Source organism: Ochotona princeps, chromosome 6, assembly GCF_030435755.1.
Source record: "Ochotona princeps isolate mOchPri1 chromosome 6, mOchPri1.hap1, whole genome shotgun sequence".
In the NCBI taxonomy this organism is placed as follows: Eukaryota; Metazoa; Chordata; class Mammalia; order Lagomorpha; family Ochotonidae; genus Ochotona; species Ochotona princeps.
In genome coordinates this window covers 6,634,275-6,659,723 of record NC_080837.1, presented here as the reverse complement: position 1 = coordinate 6,659,723, position 25,449 = coordinate 6,634,275, and the positions used below count along the sequence as shown (strand labels likewise).

The 25,449-nt window shown below is 50.5% G+C and overlaps 1 protein-coding gene across 2 annotated transcripts in view; it reads right to left on the bottom strand.

The window, feature by feature from the left end:
- The window catches only part of PDE8A (phosphodiesterase 8A), a 134,861-nt gene extending 113,375 nt beyond the window's left edge, over positions 1–21,486 (bottom strand). Inside the window, exon 1 of one of the 2 annotated variants that reach the window (XM_058665518.1) lies at positions 20,972–21,486. In XM_058665518.1, the coding sequence (XP_058521501.1) occupies positions 20,972–21,184 (213 nt within the window). In that variant the 5' untranslated portion in view covers positions 21,185–21,486. The remainder of the gene's footprint in view (positions 1–20,971) is intronic. The other variant, XM_058665519.1, reaches the window with a different exon arrangement.
- Between the last annotated feature and the right edge of the window lie 3,963 nt (positions 21,487–25,449).

Here is a 25,449-nt window from a genome sequence, read left to right as displayed (position 1 = left end):
GAAACCATTGAACTTACCAGGACAATAAGATGCTGGACTTTATGCTTGGTAAATACCTCCAGTGAAAGAATGTCAACTGAATTTGAACTATGGAAATGCAACAAGGTGGAGCAATCCGCCGTGGGGGGAGGGTTTTGGGAGGGGCAGGGGGGAATCCCAGTGCATAAAAAATGTATCACATAATGCAATGTAATTAATTTTTAAAAAATGAAATGCAATAAAGATATACGTTTAAAAAAAAAAAAGAAAATCTCCCAAACTAGGGCATCAGCAGAATCCCTGTGGACTGCAAAGCAGTGACTCCTGGCCTCCACAGTTGACCTCACAGGAAGCCCTGCCCTCCGTCAGCATGCAGAAGCACACGCTGGCTCACACCGCCACTCCCGAGCACCAGCCAAGAGGCATCCCCAGCCCACAGAGGGGACTGCCTGACCGATCGCACCACCGAGCCGGGCCTGCCTGCCTCACCCAATGCAAGGCTTCCCCACTTCCCTTCACTTGAAATTTCTGGCTTTTCAAAACTCTTTCCTAATGCTAGAGAAAAAAATGTGAAAGCCTTGGAACAGAAAGTCTTACCGCTTTAATCTAAAAACGTTAGTGCACTCAGAGAAGGCAGATGAGGCGTACAGGGAGTGGCCCCATGTGTGCTGTAGGTTGCTGTGAACCAACACCAACTCCAACTCCATCTGTAGGGACCACAAACTGTAAAGAAAAAACTAATACCTGAATACATGCTTAAAACAAAAACACATCTACTTTTGTAATTATTAAGGAACTACCCTAATGATACACACAGGCTTAGAAATTCCAGGTGTTTCTTTACTGCTTTTTATTCAGGAAAGCCACTGGACTGGAGTTCCCTTTGCAAATGTGCATCAGAAGAGCCTGCAGACAGGCCCCTCACTGCAATGACCAGAGGACTGGCTACACCTGGTCCCCTTCCAGAAACGCCAAAAGGAGCAAGTGCCTGAGCAGGGTTCACGGGCCAGCTTGGCTAACACTTGCAGGGATCCCAACCACGCCTCTCAAATCCCTAAAGCTTCAATTTCCTCTTTCATGAAATAAGCAAGTTGGAGATGCTGAAGCCCCGCTGAGGAATAAATACTTCAGAACATGAAAGGTCTTAGCCACCAGAGTTGTAGCACAGTGGGTTAAGCTACGGCTGATATCACAAGTAGGCCATTACAGGACGCTGGTTTTGAAGTCCTGGCTACCCTGTTCCAACCCAGCTCCTTGCTAATGTGTCTGGGAAAGCAGCAAAATATGGCCCAAGTGCTTGGGTCCTTGTACCCTTGAGGGAGACACAGGAGTGAGCCAGCAGATAAAAGACCCCTCGCTCTCTCTTTCCAATTCTGCCATTCAAACAGCTAAAGTAAATCTTAAACCAAAAAAAGTGAACAGGGTCTGGTTAGCATCCTCCTCCTCCTAAGCCAGACACCAGCCCGGGCATCTGTGATGGTGACTCAGTGACACTGGGTGTCTTCTGCCGCGATTCATGAGTCACTGAGGATGTAGGCTAAGTATTTAACTTCAGGGTAGGCTTAGGGGTTCAGACATGCCCCTTGGGATGACCGGGTCCCATATCACAGTATCTGAGTTCAAGCCCCACTTCCACTCTCAATTCCAGCTTTCTGCTCATCATGGAAGCCCTGGAGGCAACAAGCAATGACTCAAGTACTTGGGTCTTTGTCACCTATATCGAAAATCCACTGGTTGGGCCCGGTGCAGTAGCCCAGTGGCTAAAGTCCTCACCTTGCACACACCAGGGTCCCATATGGGTGCCGGTTCTAATCCCGGAGGCCCTGTTTCCTATCCAGCTCCCTACCTATGACCTGAGAAAGCAGTCGAGGACTTCCCAAAGACATGGGACCCTGCACCCGCACGGGAGACCTGGAAAAAGCTCCTGCCTCCTGGCTTCAGATCGGCTCAGTTCCGGCTGTTGTGGCTGCTAGGGGAGTGAATCAGTGGATGGAAGACCTTCCTCTCAGTCTCTCCTAATCTTTGAATATTTGAATTTCAAATAAAAAAAATAAAATAAATCTTTAAAATAAAAAAGAAAACCCACTGGTTCTGGCCTAGCCAACACCCCCTGCCCCTACTGCCATGGACATTTGGGAGTTAAATAAGTTGGTGGGTGATCACTTGCTCTTTCTCTGCCTTTGAAACAGAACAGTGTTTCAAACATTTAATTTGAATCTGGAACTGTAATGTTTGATACTGGTATTAGGATTTTTTAAATACTGAATTGGAATGTGTGTAATTTTGTTGAAAAAGAAAACCAGTATACTCTTACGGCAGTTTCTTAAGAAACTAAAACCATTATCCCTTCATCCGGCGATGCCACTTTTGGGTCTGTATCAAACAACACAGACCAGAGCCCAGCACGGTAGACTAGTGCCTAAAGCCCTCGCCTTGCACGTGCCGAGATCCCATATGGGCACCGGTTGTAATCCCAGCAGCCCCACATCCCATCCAGCTCCCTGCTTGTGGCCTGGGAAAGTATATGAGGATGGCCCAAAGCCTTGCGACCCTGCACCCGTGTGGGAGACCTGGAGGAAGCTCATGGCTCCTGGTTCCTGGCTTTGGATCTGCTCAGCTCTGGCTGTTGCAGCTATTTGGGGAGGGAATCGGTGCATAGAAGATCTTCCTCTCTGTATATCTGAATATCCAATGAAAAATAAATAAATGTTTAAAAAAGCACTGAGACTAGGGACTAGTCACACCAGTCAGAAGGAGGGAGCGGCCTACGTGGGCATCAACGGTTGAGTGGGTAAATAATTGTGGATTAAGCATGCCGTGGACGACTCGTCAGCCTCCCAAAGGAGTGACACTGGGGATGAACACTGAGGACATTATGCTGAGTGAAACAGACCAACGCCATAGGATCGCATTTTCAAGAGCTGATTATCAGACAGGAAGCAGTGGAACAGGCTGCTATTCTACAACCGGCATGGGTGGTCATGATGGCCCCACGGCAGAGCCAGTGTACTTCACATGACTGAACTGTGTACTTTCAACTGGGTCAGAAATGTTGTCAGGTACACTTACAGTAAGTTTTTAAAATTATATGATCTGATTTCAGTAAGAAAGCAGGCATTTACTTGTCTAAATTTTTTAAATCTAGAACTATTTTTTAAAAAGATTTATTCTGTTTTTATTGGAAAGTCAAATATACAGAGAGGAGGAGAGACTGAAAGAAAGATCTTCCATCCGCAGATTCACTCCCCAAGTGGCCACAATGACTAGAGCTGAACCAATCCGAAGCCAGGAGCCAAGAGCCAGGAGCCTATTCCAGGTCTCTCACGCAGGTGCAGGATCCCTAGACTTTCAGCCATCCTCGACTGTTTTCCCAGGCCACAAGCAGGGAGCAGGATGGGAGTGGGGTACGGGAATTAGAACTGGTGCCCATATGGGATCCAGGTGCGTGCAAGGTGAGGACTTCAGCTTCTAGGCTACAGTGCCAGGCCCAAAAATCTAGACGTATTAATTAGCTGCAACAAATGATTTTGAGGTAGCGAAAACTGCAATTCAACATCTTCTAATTTTCTACAATGTATACACACTGCTTCTGTAATAAAAGACATAACGCCAAGTCAAAAAAAAAAAAAGGAAGACTGCTAAATTTGATTTCCTAAGAATATGAAATGTCTATAGAGTTTTAAAAATGACATATTCAGTAAAAAAAAAAAAAAGACTTGAGGAAAGATCTGCACTAAGTATAAGGGATAAAACAACTTCAAAACATGTTTTTAAAGTTCTGATAAGTGTTTACTCTAAAAACCAACAAGCAAAGCACACAACAGACATGAAAATTTCACAAAGTTGAGGTGCCCAAGGACAGAGGACAATGAATAACAAATGAAATAAATTTACGCTAAAATAACAATCAAATACCTCCCTGCGACCATCATATTGTTGCAGCACCACAAACGTCCTCATAGGTCCCCAGGTTCATCTCAAAGCAATGCTGGCTGAAATGCAAGCTGTACTGTACCTCCTTTTTCTACATTATTTTATTTTACTTTTTATATTATTTACATAGTTGAGAGGGATGCCCAGGAACATGCTGCAAAGCCTGGTTAGGAGAGTGGTCCAACCTGTTTTGCTTTCCAGCCTCTGACAAGGCACTCGATGTCCTCTGGCCTGGATGAGCTGGCCGTCACGTGCCCTGTGTGCAGCTGGACACGCTGCACAGGCATAGGCAACTGAAGAGGCCTACTCCCAGGACATGCATATCCTTTGATTCTCCCTGTGATGAGGGTCTGAGTCCACCAGTCCAGCTGGGGAATCTCCCAAGAAACTTCACCTAGGGTGACCTCAGCCTTGACTACTGTGTGTGCCAGCCAGTGCAGGGTCAGGTGTAGTCCATCACCTGTACCAGCCGATGCACCTTCCTAGTGGATGCAGCTGCATGGTCAGTTATGTCACCAGACCCTTCTCACGTGAACTGATGGGTGCTATGGCTGAGCATAGCCCAGCGCACCACAGGCCCTGTCTTAACATACACTAGCAGGTGCTGCAGCCTAGTCAGGGAGGTCCTCAAAGCCCTCACCAGGCCCACCTTCAACCCCATTTGCTGGCAGTGTGCTGCGGCCTAGCTCAGCCCAGCCCACATCCCATGCAGCTCTTGGGCAGAACCATGAGTGCTGTAGCTTAGCACCATTTGCCTTAAGACCCATCCCAACTTGCCACAAGACCCAGCCCACACATATGTCAACAGGTGCTGCCACTTTAACCAGCCAGTATGGCCTGCTCCAAGCCCTGGCACTCATGCTCACAGCAGTGGAGTGCCCAGTTTGACTACCAGGTCTGTTCCCAACCAAGATCTTATACTACTAGCCTGAGGTTACTGCAACCCAGCTTGATATAACTTGTACTCAGTCCCAGTACTTGCCAGTGCTGCAGCCTAGTCAAGCCAGCCCATACCCATTCTGGCTCTCTCTTAAATCATCAAGTGTGGCAGCCTAGTCCAGCTGGCCCACCCCCAGTCCCAGCTCTCATGTGCACCAGTGGAAGCAGCAGCGGCCAGCAAGAGAACACCCAAAGTTCCCCCTACCAGACCCTTTCTCAGCCCTGGATATTGGCATGTGCCAACAGGTACTGCAGTCAGGTCTGAGATGGCCCACCCCAGTCTCAGCATTCACCAGCAGGTGCTACAGCCTGGCTCAGCTCAGCACACCCCCAGACCTACCTAGCTCCTGCCAATGGGTACAGTAGCCTAGTCCAGCCTGGCCCAACCCCAGCTGTCATGTGAACTGACAAGTGTTGTGATCCAACCTGACCTGGCCTATACCCAGCCCTGGCTCTCACTCTTACCAGTGTTTGCTGTAGATTGATCCTGCCTAGCCTATCCCCAGCCCCAGCTCACACACACACTGATGGGTGCTGCAGCCCAGCCTGGTCCACCCTCCAGCCCAGCTCCTATGCAAACCAGCAGTTGCTGCAGCCTATCCCAGCCTGGCATGCACCCATACCCATCCCACATGCATGCCAGTGGGTGCTACAACCTTGCCCATCCTGGTCTATCCACAACCCCAGCTCTCATAATCACCAGTGGGAGCTGCAACCCAGAAGGAGAGTCCTCAGAGTTCCCCCAATCAGGCCCATTCCCAACCCCAAATCTTGCACATGCTGGCAGCAGCTTCAACCCAGCCTGCCATGACTCACCTGCCAGTCCCAGCTCTTGCGGGCAGATGTTGCAGGCGAGCCCAGCTGGGCACGGACCACACCCTGTTCTGGCTCTTGTGCATGCCACTGGGTGCTGTGACCTAACCCAATCCAGTCCAAACACTGCATCCTTGCCTGGCCTGGCCCACCCCTAGTGCTAGCTCTCGTGCTCCCCAGTGGAAGCTGAAGATTAGCATGGAAGTTCCCCAAGTTCCCTTACCAGAACTTCTCCTAACTCCCTGTTTCTCATGGGCTGGCAGGTGCTACGGCCCTGCTTGGCATGGTCTGTCCTCAGTCCTGGCCCTCGCATGTGCCAACAGGTGCTATAGGCTGGCTCAGTGCAGCCTCTACCACAGCCCAGCTCCCACAAGTCACAGGCGAGTTCTGTGGTCTCAGTCCATCATCACCCCTAGCTCTTCATACTTACCAGTGGGTGCTGCAGTCCCACAGAGGCAAGTACACAAGTCTGCTATAGAATTTGCCCACCAGATCTGCTTCTCTCATATTCTGATGGGTGCTACAGCCCAGCCTGACCCACATTCACGGGTGGATACAGTGGCCTAGCCTAGCTAGGCAGGTCCCCCAAACCTTAGCTTTTGTGTGTACCAGCAGGCAGCGGTTGATGCTATTTAGCCTAACCCAGGTCTCCCGCATGGGCAGGTGACTTGACCTAACCCAGACATTTGCTCCAGTTGCCCCCCCAACCTGACCACTCTGTCCCAATGCCCAATGAGTGCAGTGACCCAGTCCATGGAAGACCCTGGAAGTCATTCCTCCCCTGCCAAACACGCCCTCAGTCACCCCCACTTCAATACTAGGAAGGAGCATCCTGGCTCGGCATTCCCCACCTCCCCAACAGATCTTAAAAAATGAATAGGCAACTATGATGGCATACTGGTCCAGTTAACACAAACTTGCCATTAACCAGGTCCAGAGTGCCTGCTAATTATTGGCTGCTTTTCTGCCACAATGTAACACCTGCCTAGGTACAAGGCAACCTAGGCAGCTGCCTACAGCTAAGGAATGTACTGTGCCACTTATATGAAGTTCTAGAATAAGCAAAACTAACCAACATTGGGAAAACACAGGGAGGGTGGCTGCAGCGGTGGTGGGGAGAGAAGCCCTAGAAGAGCCATGACACTTCTCTGGGATGATGAGTGTTCTGCATCGAGACAAAGGAGTGGATCACACAGATACATGATGCATTTGTCAAAACTCAGGCATTTCAATTTATGAATATTTTGCTCAGAAGGAAAATATTCCAAATAAATTCTAAACTCTAGTTAATGGCATATGTGCTGAAATATTTATGAAGAAGTGTACTAACACCTGTCAGTACTTTAAAACACATCAAGGGGCCGGCAGCGTGGCACATCTGGGTAAGATGCTGTTTGCAATGCTGGCATCCTGTATCAGAGTGGTTGCTGGTTGAGACCTGGTTTCTCCATTTCCAATCCAGCTCCCTGCTAATGCTCTTCAGCAAGCAGCAGAGGATGACCCAAGTGCTTAGGAGGCCTGGATGGAGTCCCAGGCTCTGGGCTTCAGGATGACTCAGACTTCAGCCACTGTGGCTATTTAGAAAGTGAATCAGCAAATGGAAGATTCTCATGCTCTCTTTCTCCCTTTCAAATAAATAAACCTTTAAAAAGTAAAAGCACATCAAAGAAAAGGGAAATAAATTGAAAGAAGTATGTATAGACAGATGTATGCAATAAGGCAATTATAATAAAATACTAGTATAAAAAGAAGGCATTGGGTCTATAGACATACACTGTGAAATTCTTCAAGATTATGCAGTTTTTTTTTTCATAATAAAAGTGCTTAGAATCCTGAAAAATGGGGCTGATGTGGTGGCTGGTCTGGCTAATCCTCCACCTGCTACTACTGGCATTCCACATGGACATTGGTTCTAAGTCCCAGCTGCTCCGCTCCCCATCCAACTCCCACTTGTGGCCTGGGAAAGCAGCAGAGAATGTCCCAAAGCCTTGGGACCCTGCACCCACGTGGCAGACTTGGAGGAAGCTTCTGGCTATAGTCTTCAACCCAGCCCAGCTCTAGCTGGTAGAGCCTTCTAGGGAGTCATCCAGCAGATGAGATCTCTCTCTCTCTCTCTCTCTCTCTCTCTCTCGACCTCTCTCTAACTCCCTCAAGTAAAACAAACCTTTAAAAAAAAAAATACTGACAAGTACCAAACAGCCATGAGGCGGCCTTTTGAAGTGCTGCAACCATTTGGCCTTGGCCTGAGTTACAGTTACACAGGAATACAGCCACATAATATACATTCAAACTACATATACTTATATATTCTGTTCAGTTCGCTAAGTGTACTTACACCTAGATTTTAAAATATTGAAATAAATAGCAAACAGAAATGGGCTCTTTTAGAGCATATGGTGTTGTGTGGTGTGGTATGTGGTGTGTACACAAAAATGATCTTCCGTTTGCTGCTTCTCTCCACCCGATGCCTGCAGCAGCCGGGGCTGAGCCTGGCAGGAGCCACGCACGCAGCACCCTACAGGCACCTGAGCACTCGACCCACACTGCTGCATCTCAGAGAGTGCCTTGCTGAGACTCACACACCGCCAGACCCAGAGGGGAGGCAGGTGTCCCAGCAGCAGCTCTGTGCTACCATGCCAGCCCCACCAGAATAGAACTTTAAAGCATATACAACTAATATCCTCAAAGAGATAAGAGAGCACGTTATATCCAACCATAACACACAACTAAGTAGTTATAAAAAAGAACCATAACAATTTAAAGATAAAAAATTCCAACTGAGGAACTCGATGAAGGAGGTGGCACTTGGCCTGGTGGTTAAGACGCCCTCGTTTCCTATCGGAGCACCTGGGTCCACTGCCCACCCAGGCTCCCAGCTCTGGCTGACAGTTCAAAGACTTCGATGCCTGTCCCACCATGGGAGAACCAGACTGGACGCCTGGGTTCCAGCTTTCACCCAGTCCAGCCTTAGCTATTACATGTGGAGAGTGAATAAACAAGAGTGGTTTCCCCCTCAATTCACTCAACCCCTTCTGTTTCTATGCCTCTAAAATAAAATAAGCCTCAGCAGGCTAAAGAGCTGAATAGACCTTTACAATTGAAATAATTAGCTTAAGAAATCTAAAAAGAATCTTCCCAGAAGACAATGGAAGTAAAAGAAAAGAGATGGGCCCAGCACAGTAGCCTAGTGGTTAATGTCCTCGCCTTGCATGCATCGGGATCCCATATGGGCACCAGTTCTATCCCCGGCAGCCCTGCTTCCCATCCAGCTCACTGCCTGTGGCCTGGGAAAGCAGTCGAGGACAGCCCAAAGCCTTGGGACCATGCACCCGTGTGGGAGACCCGGAAGAGGCTCCTGACTTCAGATTAGCTCAGCTCCAGCCGTTGAGGCCACTTAGGGAATGAATCAGCAGACAAAAGATCTTCCTCTCTGTCTTTTTCTCTATATGCCTGACTATCCAATAAAAATAATAAATAAATCTTATAAAAGGAAGAAAAGTGATATCAGACCCAATGTGTTTGAGAGCCACAGAAGAGGAGAGAACAGCAAGGGGACCATATTCAAGAAATAATAGCTGGGCTCGGCAGCGTGGCCTAGTGGCTAAGGTCCTCGCCTTGATCCCATATGGCCGCTGGTTCTAGTCCCAGCAGCTCCACTTCCTCTCTGTCTCTCCTCCTCTCAGTATATCTGACTTTGTAATAAAAAAATAATAATAATAAAATAAATCTTTAAAAGAAATAATAGCTTTATGTTTCCTCAGACTGAAGAACAAAATTATGGGCTGGTTTTTCATGCAGAAATGAGGGTGCCCCTTGGGACACTGGTGTCCCAGTGGACATATCCCAGCTTCCTGCTCCAATGCACCTGGGAGGCAGCAGCTTAGGTCCCTGCCCACCCACCCCTGAGTGGGGCTCCTGGCTCCTCTGATCTGTTCTGGGCAAACCAAGGAACGAACTGAGGATAAGGGTTCTTTCTTTCTCTCTCTTTCTCTCACTTACTCACTCAAATAAAATAGATCTAAATATAGGGGTTTCTCTTTCAGTATTTATATATTTGAAAGGAAGGGGTACAGAAAAGAGAAAGAGAGATCTTCCATTCACTGCTTCACTCCCCAGACGGAGACAACTACCAGAGTGGATGAGGCCGCAGCGAGGAACCTGGAGCTGCTTCTGGCACTTGGGGGTCCTCCACTGCTCTCCCAGGGACACTGGCAGGGAGCTGAATCCAAGTGGAGCGGCTGCGTCTCAAACCAGCACCCATGTGAGATGTCGGTACAGTGGGCAGAGGTTAATTTGCTATGCCTCAACAGTGGCCCCATAAAATATTTTTAAATTAGCTATTTAATATAATCTGTGAGGATAGAAGGAAACACATTTTTAATGAGAAATTATCTCCTGAGAGTATAACTTCCGGGATTCCTATTTTTGTCAGTATTTTTTAAGCTATCTATAATGAATATGACTTTTACGATGAAGGGAAAAGTTCAGTTTTCAACCCAGGAGCCAAAGACCTTTTTAAAACTGTCTCAACCACTCTTTCCTCTGGTTTCTATTCTATGCTATTATTGTGAAGCTGTTTCTGTAAGTGGTCACCACAGACTTGGACGAGTTCGGCTATCTGAATTTCGGTTTCTTTAAGGTCTGAAATGGGAAAAATGAAATCCCTCCCCGCTTTTCACCTCACAGGGTTGGGGGACCATCAAAAGACAGGACATACAAAAATAGCACCTGGTAAACCCTAAACCCACGACAAACTGGTGTGTTATCACAGTCCTCCTGAACTGGCAAGCCCCAACTCTGTCACCTGCCCTCTTCCCCACTCCTTCTCGTCCCCAAATCCAGGCAATCTCCAGCCACTCGAGTTTTCCTTAACTCATGCCCTTCTTTCCCAGACCTCTTCCCTCAGTCAGACTGGGCCATACCTGTGCTTGAGCTACTGCCACGGCCTGGGCACCCCACCTCTCGCAGAGCCTCACCCCACCCACTGCAATTTCTGCCTGAAACTTCATCTTCGTAAAATGTGTTTATCCTGTAACCACCCTGCTAAAAATAAAAAGCCTTTGGGAGTTCTGAGGTTTATAGCAAGGACTTCAAACTTCTCAACCTGGCTCTGGGGCCTTCCTTCTAGCCCCTGGCCAACCCTCCCTGGAGACTGCAGGAAGTAGCCAGGGCCCCTTCCACTCTCCCTCCCTGTGTATGCACGTCTCCTCAGACTCCTCCCTTCCTCCTGACAAAATTCTGCTCAACACCCACTCCCTCCCCCAAGGCCGCTCCTGGCACTCCAGGTTAGGGACCCACCCCACCTTTCCAGAAAGGACCAAGGGTTCCCTGAAGGAAGGGCTGGATACAGTTCCCCCTACACACCCCCATTCTCTCCACACCAGGTGCTCAGATTCACCTGCAGTTAAACCGTTCAGGTCCTCAACATAAACTTTCTCTAACTGAACTTTGAAGTTAATTATTTCTTTGGTTTTCGTTGCTGTTTCCACATTTATGTGTACATGTATATGCCTATATAATATACTGTTTAGCTATTAAACTTTAAATAAGAAGAATCGTAAATTCTATAACTTCCTCCTCTCAACAATGAGTTTGTGAGACTGATCCAGGCTGTTATATACAACTATCATCCGCTCATTTTTCACAGCCATAAAACAGTCCCTTCTTGGAGCTTATCACAACTTGCTTATCCCATTATGTCACTGATGAACATCTGGATTTACAGGACAGTTTGCTATGAAAAAAAAAAAAAAAAAAGCAATGCCGTTAGGAGCCGGCACAGTGCTGTAACAGGTTAATCCCAAACAAGCGCTGCTTTGTGTTCCAGCTGATTCACTTCCCTTCCAGCTCCCTGCTTGTGACCTGGGAAAGCAACTGAGGATGACCCAAAGCCTTGGGACCCTGCACCCGTGTGGAAGACCCAGAAGAAACTCCTGGCTCCTGGCTCCGGATCAGCTCAGCTCCAACAGCTGTGGCCACTTGGGGAGTGAACCAGCAGCTGGAAGAGCTTTCTGTCCTTCTCTAAATCTGCCTCTCCAATCAAAATAAATCTTTTCAGAGTGACAGAGACTAAGGAAAATATTCCATTTTGTTGGTTTATTGCCCAAATATAATGGGCTGGGCTGGGCTTAAGCCAGGACCACAAACTCTACCTGGTTCCCCAAGGTGGTGGCAGAAGCCCAAGGACTCGAGTCATCATCCTCTGCTTTGTCAGGTTGGAAGCAGAGCAGTCAGGACTTGAATTGACAGTCTAGACAGCACACTGGCATTGCAAGCTTTCGTCTGACTACTGTACCACACTGCTACTCCTTGGACTTTTTCCTATGTACTTACTTATGGGCATTACACATACATAAGTACCTCCTTTCAATCTGTAACTTCTGAAGGTTCTTTATTTTAATGTGATTGAGGTTATTAACCTTTGTCCTTTATAGTAAAAGTCCTTAAATAATTTGCTTTAAAACAAAATGAAGGGCCCGGCGGAGTGGCCTAGCAGCTAACGTACTCGCCTTGAACGCCCCGGGATCCCATGTGGACACCGGTTCTAATCTCGGCAGCTCCACTTCCCATCCAGCTCCCTGCTTGTGGCCTGGGAAAGCAGTCGAGGACGGCCCAAGGCTTTGGGACCCTGCACCCGCGTGGGAGACCCGGAAGAGGTTCCTGGTTCCCGGCTTCAGATCGGCGCGCACCGGCCGTTGCGGCTCACTTGGGGAGTGAATCATCGGACGGAAGATCTTCCTCTCTGTCTCTCCTCCTCTGTGTATATCTGACTTTGTAACAAAATAAATAAATCTTAAAAAAAAAAAGGAAAAAAAAAAAAAGGAAAAAAGAGAAAACCTTCATGGGACCAGTATCGTGGCACCGCAGGTAAAGCCGCCATCTGTGATGCTTACATCCCATGTGGACACTGGTCGTGTCCTAGCTACCCCACTTCTCATCCACATTCCTGCTCATGACCTGGACAAGCAATGGACCACTGCCACCCACTGGGAGACCTAGAAGAAGCTCCTGGCTCCAGGCTTTGGCCTGGTCCAGCACTGGCCATTAAGACCATCTGGGAAATGGACCAGCAAATGAATGACCTTGCTCATTCACTCTGTCTCTCTCTGTAATTCTTTCTAAGTAAATAAATCTTTTCCAAAAAATGTATACAGTCCTTTCCCTAATGATACGTACATGCTTTTAATAAAAAGGTCTTAAAAACTTCACAAAGGAAGTTGCATAAGTTATCAATAAGCACATTAAAAAGTACTCAATCAGGGATGGCACTCAATCTTCCACCTGCAGCACTAGCATCCCATATAGGCTGGTTCATGTCCTGGCTGCTCCACTTTCCATCCAGCTCTCTTCCTGCGGCCTGGGAAAGGAGTGGAGGATGGTCCAAGGCCTTGGGACCCTGCACCCATGTGGGAGACACGGAAGAAGATCTTGGCTCCCAGCTTCAGACCAGCTCAGCTCCAGCTGATGTGGCCAATTGAGGAGTGAACCAGCAGATGAAAATCTCTCTCGGTCCTGGCGCGATAGTCTAGCAACTGAAGTCCTTGCCCTGAACATGCTGGGATACCACCTGGGTGCTGGTTATAATCTCGGCAGCCCCACTTTCCATCCAGCTCCCTACTTGCAGCCTGAAAAAGCAGCTGAGGAAGGCCCAAAGCCTTGGGACCCTGCACCCATGTGGAAGACCGAGATGAAGCTCCAGGCTCCTGGCTGTAACTCTTTCAAATAAATAATTTTAATTTATTTTTCAATTTTAAGAAAGAACAAACAATAATATCCCACTACATACAAGGCAGAATGGCTAAAAGTAACAGCTGGCTGACAGCAAGGATGTGAAGCAACTCACTCGTATTACACAGTGCGGCTTGACTGCAATACCGCATTCGGGAGAGGGCCAAGCTGCCTCTCACGAGGCTGAACCTACTAGTGCACTCGTCCTATGACCCAGCAGTTTCACTTCTTTGTATTTACCCAAGAGAAACGAAAGCACAGGTCCACAAAAAATGTATGCCGCATAGTAGCTTCAGTCACAATGGCAAAAGTTAGAAATTACCCTGGTGTCCATCAGCAAGAGGATGGACGAGTGAGTTGTCATTTATTCACTGATTACTACCTGTTACCAAGAAAAAAAATAAATAAATAAATAAAATGGGGCCTGCAGGATGGCTCAACTGGCTAATCCTCCACCTCCAAACACCAACATCCCATTTGGGCACTTACTTCTGTCCCAGCTGCTCCATTTCCCAATCCAGCTCCCTGCTTGTGGCCTGGGAAAGCAGCAGAGGATGGTCCAAAGCCTTGGGATCCTGAACCTGTGTGGGAGATCGGAGGAGGCTCCTGGCTTCGGATCAGCTCATTTCCAGCTGTTGTGGCCATCTAGGGAGTGAATCAGCAGATGGAAGATCTTTCTGTCTCTCCTCTCTGTTAAATCTGCCTTTCCAGTAAAAATAAATGTTTTTTTTTTAAATAAGTCTTGCAATCATCTGTTAAAATTCATGAATGGCACACATGAGATTTGCGCATTACCTAAAAATAAACACATTTTGAATTCTAGTGAATGATATGCATACTGGCAGAATTAGGGGTTAAGTATATTGATATGTGGCACTTAACTGAAAGGTATCCAAAAATAAAATGGATGCATGGATGCATGGATGCATGACGGATGGATGCATTTGATGTAGCAAGTACAGGAAAATGTGGACATGGGCATGCGAGTGAGTAATTCTTCGAGTTTTGCTAGATATCTGAATTTTTCTCAATAAAATATCAAGTCAAAAGAAAAACAAATCTACCAAGCGTGAGATCTGCATTAACAAATAGAGGCAGCTGAGCCAAGTCTGCTTTGAGAAGGACAATTCCAAGATCGGGACCAGTCCTCACCTGTGACAGCACCTTTACATTTACAAAACATTTTCTTGTGAGCTGCCATTGCAGTCCTGGGACCCAGGCAGTCCAGCTCCGTTTATACTTGAAAAGATCCGGATTACTACTTGCCAAATAATACGCAGCCAATGCCTGATAGAGAGCTGGACCTAAGATGTGCGTCTTGGGGCTTCTCCTGGGTATTCCTTCAGCAGCAACTCCCCTTCAGAGCCATAGTCAACGCCAAACACTTGGAACAACTGGGGACTGCTCAAGTGCAGCCTACCGGCCCTGTGGGCTGTCCGTTCAACAGAGTAGAAGGGGCGCAGGCAGCTGCTCTACTCACTAGGACACGCAGGAGACACAGCAAGAGGACCAAGGAAACAAACCTAAGGTGCATTTCCAGCACACACAGAACCAAGGCGTCCCATATCGAGCCCTCCAACGTCATCCTCAAGGATGGGGGGAAATGTGAGATATCCTTCCTGTCTGAGTGCAAGGCCTAAGCACACCTGTAGTTAAAGAACTGCAACACAAAACTTGTCAAAACCGCTCCAGCGCTCTCCCTACCAAAGCCAAACAAAAGTGGAGCAGAAGGAGGGGAATGCAGCCAGAATTAGAGGCAAACGCTTTGCTAATCACCCCACGCAGATTAATCACTGGCTTAAGGGGATTTGGGATTTTTGTTAAAACACATACAACACACCCTAATAAATTTTTGTTAAACTTAAACAAGGTGAGATAGAGTCAGAGAACTTGAATAAAAGCCCTAGAGACTGTGTATTTATCCAAATATTTACTGAGTGCATTGAGCACTTGGGGAACTGTAGCGAAACTAGGACACAGTCCTTGCCCTCAGGCAGCCTATATCCCAGTTAAGAATTCCTGGGCCCTCAAGGATACAGTGGAAGGGTGTCCCTACCAGCCAGGAGCCCAGCCCAGCTAGGTGCTCACCAGAGCCCTCGGCAGGGCCTCAGGCACGTCTGCAAGGGTATGGCCATGCAGAAAGTGGGGAACACCCAGGCAGAACAAGCTCCTGGAGGGCCCTGGCCCAAGGCAGGCTGCCTGTGGCCTGGGTAGGAGGAAGGGGGGCAGAAAAGGATCTCCCCACCCTCCAGATATGTCCAGCCGACTCAGGGCAGAAAGGACAGACAAGGGAATAAGGGTAAGCCAGAGAGCGCTCGTGTGAGATTTTTGTAACAAAAACCAAACTACCTGAGAGGAAGCACTGAGGTTTACCTCAGCGCACGGTGTCGGAGCTCACGGTGTGAGATCAGGCAACGCCAGCAAGCTGGCATCAAATGGGAGCAGGACATAACAAAGGGAGCATCACAGGGCAGCCAGGACACAGAGAGAATGGCTGGGCCACGTGCAGCTCCCAACAACCCAGCCCCGCACGAGAACACCCTTCCATGGCTAATCTCCCCATGTCCTGAAGAGTTGCCACTGAGCCCACACTTGATGTTATGATTAGACCAAGGATCCATATTCCATCCACTCATCACTAACAGAAGACTTTGAGGCCACGCCCCCAATACACAGGCCTTTGGGTGGGTGGGTGGGGAGGGCAGGAGGAGACATCCGAACTATTATCCAAACTGTAACAGGGCTGACAACGGCCATAAACACAGACCTGGACAGCCACAAACACAGGAACCTAAAGCAAGGCAGGATCCACCAAAAGTTCTCATCCAGGCAGACTGAGGATGCCTGCTGAAAACCCAGGGGACTGGAGACATCCGCGACTGGCCAGAGCAGGTGCAATGGACAGTCCCCAGGAGCACCACACCCCGGGACACAGGTCTGCATCCCTAAATACCCGACCCCAGAGAAATCCATGCCCGCTCAAGGGAAATGACACCAGCCCCAGCTGGGCAGCCCACATGAGCGCCAACAGCCAACACAGCGCTTGCAAGACACAGTGGGCACTGCCACAGCAACAACCTACACTCCAAGAACAGCAGAGTCCCCTGTTCCCTACTGCCTCACTGCACGGAGCAGCAAGGCCGCACCACTGACCTTGGCCAAGACACAGAGCTTAGTCACGCACTAAAGAACTTCTTCCTCTGCTCTCTGACTTTTCTTGTTGGTTGCTGGTGATTTATTTGTTTCTATTCTGTCCTTCAAGGCATTTTACGTTATTCTGAGATGTTTGCCTTGCCCTGCAGTAAGACAGGCAAAGAAAAACCAGTGCTTCCCAACTCCTAGCTTCAGGCTGGCCCAGCCCCAGGTACTGGGGACATTTAGGGAGTGAGCTAGCAGATGGGAGATCTCATTCTCTCTCTCTCTCAAAGAAGTACATAAAAATGTTTAAAAAAAGTAAAAGAATCACAAAGTTCTAGAAGTCAGGGCAATAAGTACTCAAAAACGTACAAAATACAAACGCAGAGTGTCTTATTTATATAATAAGAATTCAGGGAAATATAGAGAAAACTTTTACATGGGTAGGCCTGGCAAGACAGTAGAATCCCATGTCCCAAAGAGCTAAACATGCCAGAACATGGGAGCTCGCGACCCCCGAGGGCCAGACAGAGCTAAGGTGACTCCCTTATCACAAGGCCTCTCTCTGCTTCCAGAGAGAAAATTCACTAACTCCGTATAAGGTACTGGACCAAAGATCCCCTACTGAGGAAAAAGAAAAGCAAATCATCAAGTCACACAGAGAAAGCTGCTGCAATTTACCCAAATATAAAACATTTAACTAATCCACTGTATTGACTTACAAGTGGGCAACAAATGGAAACCCTTGACTCGGGAACTCAAAGATGCTCCAAGTACTGGTTGACTAAAATAGCTAGTTCAGGCAGTTCTAGAGGGGGAAGGTGGGCTGGCAGGACAAAGCAAGGAGGAAGAAGAGAGGAATGAAAACCAAGAGAAGAGCTCAGGAGGCAGAGAGCAGGACAGAGCAGGACAGACTCAGAGCACCAAGGCAGTTCTGTGAGGGCACACGGCACCCACAGGTGCGGAGCGGCCACTGTGCACCTGCTGCTGCCCGTCACCTGGCATGTGCTCCCCACCCAGCCACTCTAATCCTCAAATCCTGACAGGGAAATCCCTGCGGCTCAGCCTCCACGGGGTGGGACTAGATCACTCCCGGGGTTCAATGACCCCAAGAGCAATAACCGGAGATGCCCACAAAACCAAACTTTACGATCTCCGCTAGCAAAAACTGGGTCCCGCCTCTTTATATGGGCTGGGTGGGTTTTCCACTTCTCCAGCCTGGCTCACACTATTGCTTTCTCTGATTTGGTAGATGTTCATGAAAGGCCCTACCGTGCCTGGTGATCCAGCAGCCATAGGCTCTGACTGTCCCGTATAGAGCTGACCGGGGAGACCCAGGAACTACAGGGGCATCAACCCTCAGTAGGATTGCACATGTCCACACAGAGGGAGGGGTGAGCACAGAGTCGGCTCTCCTAACAACCCTCCCCCCACCCCATCATAGACACATTTCTCAAGGGCAACTTCAGTTCCAGCTGAGGACAGGAGAAACTGCGTGAGTCCAAAGGCTGACAAGAAAACACTGAAAATATTACAGTTAAAGCTCGCACTGATTAAAAATAAACAAAACTCTAAGTGTTCAGGCCAAACACAGCCTTCATTATCTGCAACCACACACACTATAACTTCTGAACGGAATAAACAGCCAGGAAATATTTTTAGTAATGCTCAAATAAGTTCCTACAGACAGCCCAGCCTCATGTCTGACAAGATTCTTAAGAATCTTCAAGAAGCAAGTGATGCTTGGGAGGGGAGCTTTACTATCAAACATGTTTTTTGCACTTTGAACACTGGGGAGCCTCTTGGGAGGAAATCAGGTCTCGATGTGTGGCCTGCCTAAACGAGTCGGGGTAAATGCTACACACTACACACACTGCATGGAGATTCAGTATATTGTAAGAAATTCAGCTCTGACTGTTTTGCACAAAAAACTCCAAACTTTGGTTGAGACCCTATTTCCCAAACTTACTGGACCAGGAAACCCCTTTTTTCATGTAATACTTCTATGAGCGCACCACAAGCTGCTGCATGCAACACACAGAAACCATGCTATATAGAGGGCGCACACTGCCTCAGCTGCAATGCAGTTCATCACCTGCTTCCCGGCTCTAATCAAAAGGCATTGATACTGGGTCTTATGCAACTATATAAAGTTTGAAATTCAATCAAAGATAGGTTGACTTCCTCTAGTTTTAAGAAGAAATCTTTAAGGGCCTTAAATAAGACACTGAATGACCAATATAAAGAAATTCAGGCTAAACACATGCTCATTTGACTTTGCGAAACTGTTGCAAGTTAACTTTCCTTTCCAACATGCATTGCTCAATTTCTAGGGTATATTTCTTAGTAATTTGGAAGGCTTATTCTCTTAAAGAAGAAAATGTTGAGCTAAAAAGAGAGATTTATTTCTGCTCTATTACCTGCTATGCCTAAATAAGAATATGTGTAACTGAGACATTCTGTGAGCATACATTGCTCGTGGACAGCAAGCATGGGGCTATTATTTCTGTGCTGCGGTGCTGTGATCTGTAATTTGCCTCGTCCTCCAAAAATACGAACATCTTTGAAAGCCCACATTTGAGGCTTCATGGAATCAAATTCTAGTGATTGAAAAAGTTTCACTACCAGGCTGAACGACAGACAGGGAGAAGCTTATGAGACACAGAGATGGACTTGAGGACACAAAGCACACCACAGAAAAATCTGGAAGACACAAAGACCTCATACTCAGAAGACTCCTTTGTTAATGGGAAAGCTTATTATCCAATGTGAAATAACCAATGTTAGATTTGGGTCCAAAACTTGAAAATGGGGGTTGGTGCTGTGGCAGAGTAGGCTAAGCCTCCTCCTGTGGCAGTGGGATCCCCTATAAGTCCCCGGTTCGAGTCCCAGTTGCTCTACTCCCTAATCCAGCTTCCTGCTTATGGCCTAGGAAAGCAGCAGAGACTGGCTCAAATCCTTGGACCCCTGACACCCGTGTGGGAGGCCCAGGGAAAGCTCCTGACTTCACATCAGCTCAGTTCTGGCTGTTGGCTGCTGCAGTTGTTTGGGGAGTAACCCAGTAGATGCAAGATCTTTCCATTTCTGTCTTTCCTTCTCTCTGTAACTCTTCCAAATAAAAATAAAATAAATCTTAGAAAAGAAGCTATTTGTACAATGCTTTTTTTCTTTATAAGCCAGACAAGCTTGCAAGCTTTCCACTGACATTAACAGTGCTGTGAGTTAACAGTCCAAACGGCCACAGGCTTCCTCAAAGTCTCGAACAGAGACTCAACGTCTAGTCATCAGAATCAAGCTGAATTTTCACTTGGGGTCATTTCAGTTTCTGAGCAACAGGTTTCCCTTTCATTTCGGAAAAACAGCATGATAAGGGCTAAACACTGAAGAGAGAAACTAACTCCAACTCTATCCACCAAACAGGAGAAATTTAGCCATCCTCCGCCAGCTAGGCAAGAAAATTTAAAAAAAAAAAAAAAAAAAGGTACCGATAAGATGATATTCAACTCCTTTAACTAGTTTGATAAACCACTGCGCGAGTGCCAACCCGAGATTTCAAATCAGAGAGCCTGCAGGCTGCTGTGGTGTGCGCGCCCTAATGAATAATTTCCCCCTTTTTCCTTTTTATCTCGCCTTTAGGAAACCGTAACAAAAACCAAATCCCAGAAGCAAGCCATAAACCAAGGCAACAGGCGTGAGAGAAGACGGCGCAACTTAAAAAAAAAAAAAAAAAAAAAAAAAAAAGCTACAAAATGTCCCCGTAAGACTGCTTCAATCAAAGATTAACTTTGTCCAGCTGAAAGCTTCAAAACGCGTGTTGTCGATAGTCTTTCCTAATTACATATGCTTTAAATACAATGTGTATGCTAATAAGCTTGAACCTCAGATCCAGGTGCAATGAAGCAAAGCTGATGTGGTTCCCAGATTACAGCCGAATAGCCCCCCCAGAAAATGGAAAACTGTGTGTGCAGAGCGGACATGGGGTGAAGGGGGAGGCCAGAGAGCAGGGCGGCCCGGGCCGGTCCCGCCCGCCAAGCCGGCCGCCCCTCGCTGCCCACCGCGGACACCACAAGCACAAAGTTCACACCGCAGGAAGGTTCAGGGGGCGCGCCTGCACATTCTGGGGGCTTCTCCCCGCGCCCCCAGCACCAGCCGTTTCAGAGGGAACTGACTCGAGCCCCCCCCCCCAAGTCGTTCACGGCCGGCCCTACCGCTGCTCCCCACACACGCTGCGGCTCTGCCAGCAGCTCCCCCAAGAACCGGGACCCCAAGTCCTCGGGGTCGGCGTCCTCCTCGAGGCTCACCCGGTGGGTGGCTGGAGACCACCAGCGGAGGCAAGGGGGACACCGCGGCCCGGAGGGGCCCACCCCAGCCCTGGAGGACAAGTTGCGCGGCTGCCAGGGAACTCCCCCTGCCCGGCGCCCCTTCCCTCAGCTGCCCCCTTTACCTTCTTGCTGCTGCCGTCGCGAGGCTCGGACTCCACGAGGCTGGGGGTGCCGCGGGTCCCCGGCTGGACGGCTGCTGTCTTGGGGCCCAGGGGGAGGCGCGGCTCGCCGGACGACGGAGGCGCCGCCGCGGGGCCCGGCGCGTCCCCGGCCTCTTTGCCGCCCTGGTACACCGGCCGGTCCTCGGAGACGTGGATGCTCGGGGCGCAGCCCATGCTGGCGGCGGCGCGGCGGACACGCTGGCGGGCAGCCGCGATCCGGTCAGCAAACGGCCCGCCCGGCGCCTCGGGACGGCCGCGGGCGCCGTGTCATCGCCGCCTGGGCGGGCGGCGGCGGCGGCGAGCGCGGGTCTCGCGTCAGGAAGTGCGGCCGCCCCTTTTATCACGGTGCGGGCGCGGCGGCGGCGGCAGTGGCGGAGAGGGGGCGTTGAGGCGGGCGGCGCACCGCGGCCACCCCTCCGAACATGCCCTTCCTGAGGCGGGAGCCGCCGGCCGCCTCCCTCACATCGCTCCGCTCGGTCGCGCCGCGCTTCCGGGGAATGTCGGGGGGAGGGGAGATGGGCGCTCGCTCAGCCCGAGACAAGAGCGTCCTCGCGCCGAGGCGCGACCCCCGCCCCAACCCCCCTGGGAAAGCGAGCAGCCTCCGGCCGCGCCCTCCCTGGACCCCGACTTCGCCCGCTGGGCCGCCACCCCGCGGTCGGACGCCGGTAGCGGGAAGGCTAGAGCTTCCACACGTTCCCGCTGTCCGGTTTGGAGAGTTAAGGAGGGCTTTTTTTGGGGGGGGGGTGCGGGTGAGTTACTGAGCCCTCTCCGGGTGGCCGGGGGGAAGAGAGCCCCGGAGACGCGAGCCGGGCCTGGGGCCGCGCCGTCTAGGAGTGCCGGAGCCGCAGCGCGCACAGCGGCCGGTTGCGGCGGCTCCGGCTCCGGCCCCCGCGCGCCCCGGGCCTGGTCTTGCCGGCAGCCCGCCGCGCCCAGCCCCCAGCGGTGACCTCCAGCGGCTGCTGGCGTCAATGCAAAGCAGCTGGGGCGCCCGCCGCCGCCTCCTCGGGCACCGCCCGCCACGGAGCATGCGCCACCGCGGGCCCGGCTGCGGCCCGACCCCGGCCCGGGAGCGCTTCCCGGGAAGGAAGGGAAGGGACCTGCTCTGGCCCGGGGCCAACGGGTCCCAGAGCGCTAGGTTCGCTCCCGGCTCTGTGACCTCGGGTCACTGGGTCACGGCCTAGGAGCCGGGGAGGTGGGGACTGAGACGTCCACGAGGGCGCAGCACCCCGGGTCCCGGCGGGGAGCTCGGAGCTGGGCGTTCCTGCCCTGGACCGCGCCCTGGGCGGCTGCGGGCCGGAGAAGCCCAGGAGGGTGGCTGAGGGTGCCTTCCCGCTCTCTGCCTCGACACGCACAGACGCTCTCATGGAGCACTCAGGGGGGCGTGCGCTGCGCACGGGGAGGCCCCGAGGGCGCACACCCACAGACACACACTCGGCCGGCGGGGTGGCCTTTGCCCAAGCCTCCCAACCCCGACAGCTGCGGGACGGCGGCCCGCGGGGTCTCGCAGGTCCGATCCCCGGGCGGCCGCGTGTCCGCGGAAGCGGGTGAGGGAGTGCGGAGCCACCAGGCCCCCTCTCTTTCCTCTCCCGCGGTCCACACCTTTCCTCGCGTGGCCCCGGAGCGACCCTGAGGAGCCGCGGCTCGCGCCTCGGCACGGCTACCGTGAAGACCCGGAGGCGGCACTCGGGACTGGAGCCCAGGCTACCGCGCTGGAGCTGCTGCCCGAACTAGGCAGCTTGGGGCTGCTCCCGGGACCCTGGGAGTCGGAGGAACGGCCGGAGGCGATTTCCCGAAGGCGGCAGAGCCAGGAAGCTGGAAACTCCTGCGCGATTCTTTCTCTACTCTCCCAATCGGCCCTTGCCAAGGCACGTGGCTCCGTTGTCAAGTTCAAGCACATTAAGCAATAATATTTATGTCTCCCTGTCTTGTAAAAATACACCCTGCTGGATGAAGAGGTTTTGAAAAACAGAGCAAAGATTTTTTTTAAGCCATCACCCTCATTCCACCTAAGGTTGGAGTGGGTTTTGGCTTTGATCTGCAGTTTTGGGGGGCAGGAGAGGGAGTGGAAGTGGGCACAATCTGGGTCTTTTGCACAGATTGATTCGGGAAAAACATGCATTGAGCCACCACAGTGTAGGGACCCCTAACGAGCGCCCAGGCTCTTGGGGCCACAGGGCCAAGCAGCCTTGACCACTGGCTTCTGACCTTGCCACCCCCTGCCCTGGATCCTTGCCCCCCCCTGCCCTGGATCCTTGCCCTTGCAGGCCGGACCTGGCCGTCCTTTGGAAATCCTTGAACCTCTCCAAGGGAGGTGGTGGGGTGGCTGGTGGGCAACTTGTGCCCCGCCCCCACCTCCTGCTGGCCCCAACAGGGTCAGACTTGCTGCAGGTCTGTTTCTGTTCTTTTCCTCCAGGACCCTAGACTGGAGGCAGAGGCTGGGGAAATGTACAAACCAAGGGAGCTAGGCCCAGCCTTCCTCCCTCTGCTTTGTGAGTGACACATCAGCCGGTTCCCAGGGGGCGCCTCAGGCCAGGGGACACTCTCAAAAGTTTGTTAGGGGCCCAAAATGCAGGTACAAGCACATGGCCCCGGCACCACCATCTGCCATGGCCAGGTCTCCACCTGCGTTGGTACTCCTTTCTCTAGCCTGGGGTGAGCCATTCAAAGCACCCTAGGGCTTCCCCCTCCTCTTTCTCCATCAAAGGAGGCTGCCCCATTAGGACAACTTGAGCACCCTGGTTCTGAACCCCAGCCCTGGCCTCTCCTAGACCTCAGGTTGCACCTTAGTCTCTTAGAGCCGGCTTTCCTCCGCTGTCAATCTAGGATTAGAGATGCCACCTTGCAGGGATTAAATGGGCTAACCGATCCCACATGCCGGGAATAGAACAGCTATTAACCCTGACACCTGCGCGAGCTGTGCTTTGCTGGGTCCACTGTCACCTGCCCAGCCACCCCCGCCCAACCCTCTTAGCCCTGAAAACGATGGGAGGAAACGAAATTAACCATAAGGAGCCATCCACACAGGCTTCTCAGCAACCGCACCTAACTTCATCGGGTTCTTTCCTCGAAGTCAAAACTTCCCCAGGTGGTTTTTGTTTTATTTTTAATGACTGTCGTTGTGTTCAACGCACACTCTCTAGAACTTACACCTGAAAATGTGCTCAGGCAAGAGTAACAATGTAAAACTAAGCAGAAGTGCCTCGTGTGTGCAGGGGCAAAGGAAAACCTGCCCTGCTTCCCCACTTCCTTCCTTCCCTCATGGAGGTAGCTGTTGGGAACAGTGTGTGTGCTTTCCGGACCTGCACTCAACTTATTACACATGCACGTTCCGATATTGCAAACAAAAGGCCACAGTAGCCTGCTGAAGTGCTAACTTTAGCATGGACACCTTCTTGTCCTAAGGGTCTGCCCCCTACCCCAACTCCAGAAATCAAGAGGGAAAATGAAACCCGAAGCTGAGCTGAGAAAGAATTCTCTGCGCCTGGATAAGGCGGCCCAGGCCAGGCCTCCTCGGCCATCCCCTCCTTCCTTCCTGGGTTTCTCTATCCTTACCCCTCTAACCTTTAAAACTGTTATTGGAGCTGCAAGAAGCAAGCTGCGCCCCCTGGAGGCGGGAACGGAGGTTTCTGAATTCAGGCCAACACGCCCCGCATCTCCCTCCTCTTTCTGGTTCTGGGACTTGGCGCCCCTCGATTGTAGGTCACCTGGAGTCTGGGCGGACAGCTCATCGTGGACTGGCTTCCTCAGATGACCTTGCCAACCATTCCCATCTCAGACACGGTTCTGTCCCTCACAAAAGCCCACATGTGGCAGGGGAATACAGTCCTCGACCTCTGTACTGCGTGCAGCCCAGGATTCTTTTGCAATTTTATCTAATTACGATACTGACCTCTCCACTGGTTCACTACCCAAATGCTCTCAAGAGCCACAGCTGGGCCAGGGCTGAAGCCAAGCGCTAGCAACTGGGTCAGGCACCCAAGTATTTAAGCCATAACCTGCTGCCTCCCATGGTATGTATTAGCAGGAAGCTGGGATTGGATGTGGAGCCAGAACTCAAATCCAGACATGACATGCAGGCAGTCCACATCTTAACAATTAAGCCAAACATCCCACTCCTAGCTTTTTTTCCCTCAATATTTATTTTATTTGTTTGGAAGACAGAGAGAGAGGGAGGCAGAGATTGTCCATCTAACTGTTGGCTCACTCCCCAGATGGTCAGGCCACCTCCTAGGTTCTTGACACTGCTCTATTGGGACTGTCAGAAACCCAACTCCATCTAGCAAATATGGATACTTAGGCACAGGGGTTCATTAAGCCAAATCTGGGAAGAGCAAGGTGGTGTCAGGCTGACTTTGTCACAGACCTCACAGCTACCCTTTCTGTCTCTGTCCTCCAATCCTCTCATGCTGTTGGTTTTGGGGATTTATTTATGTGAAAGG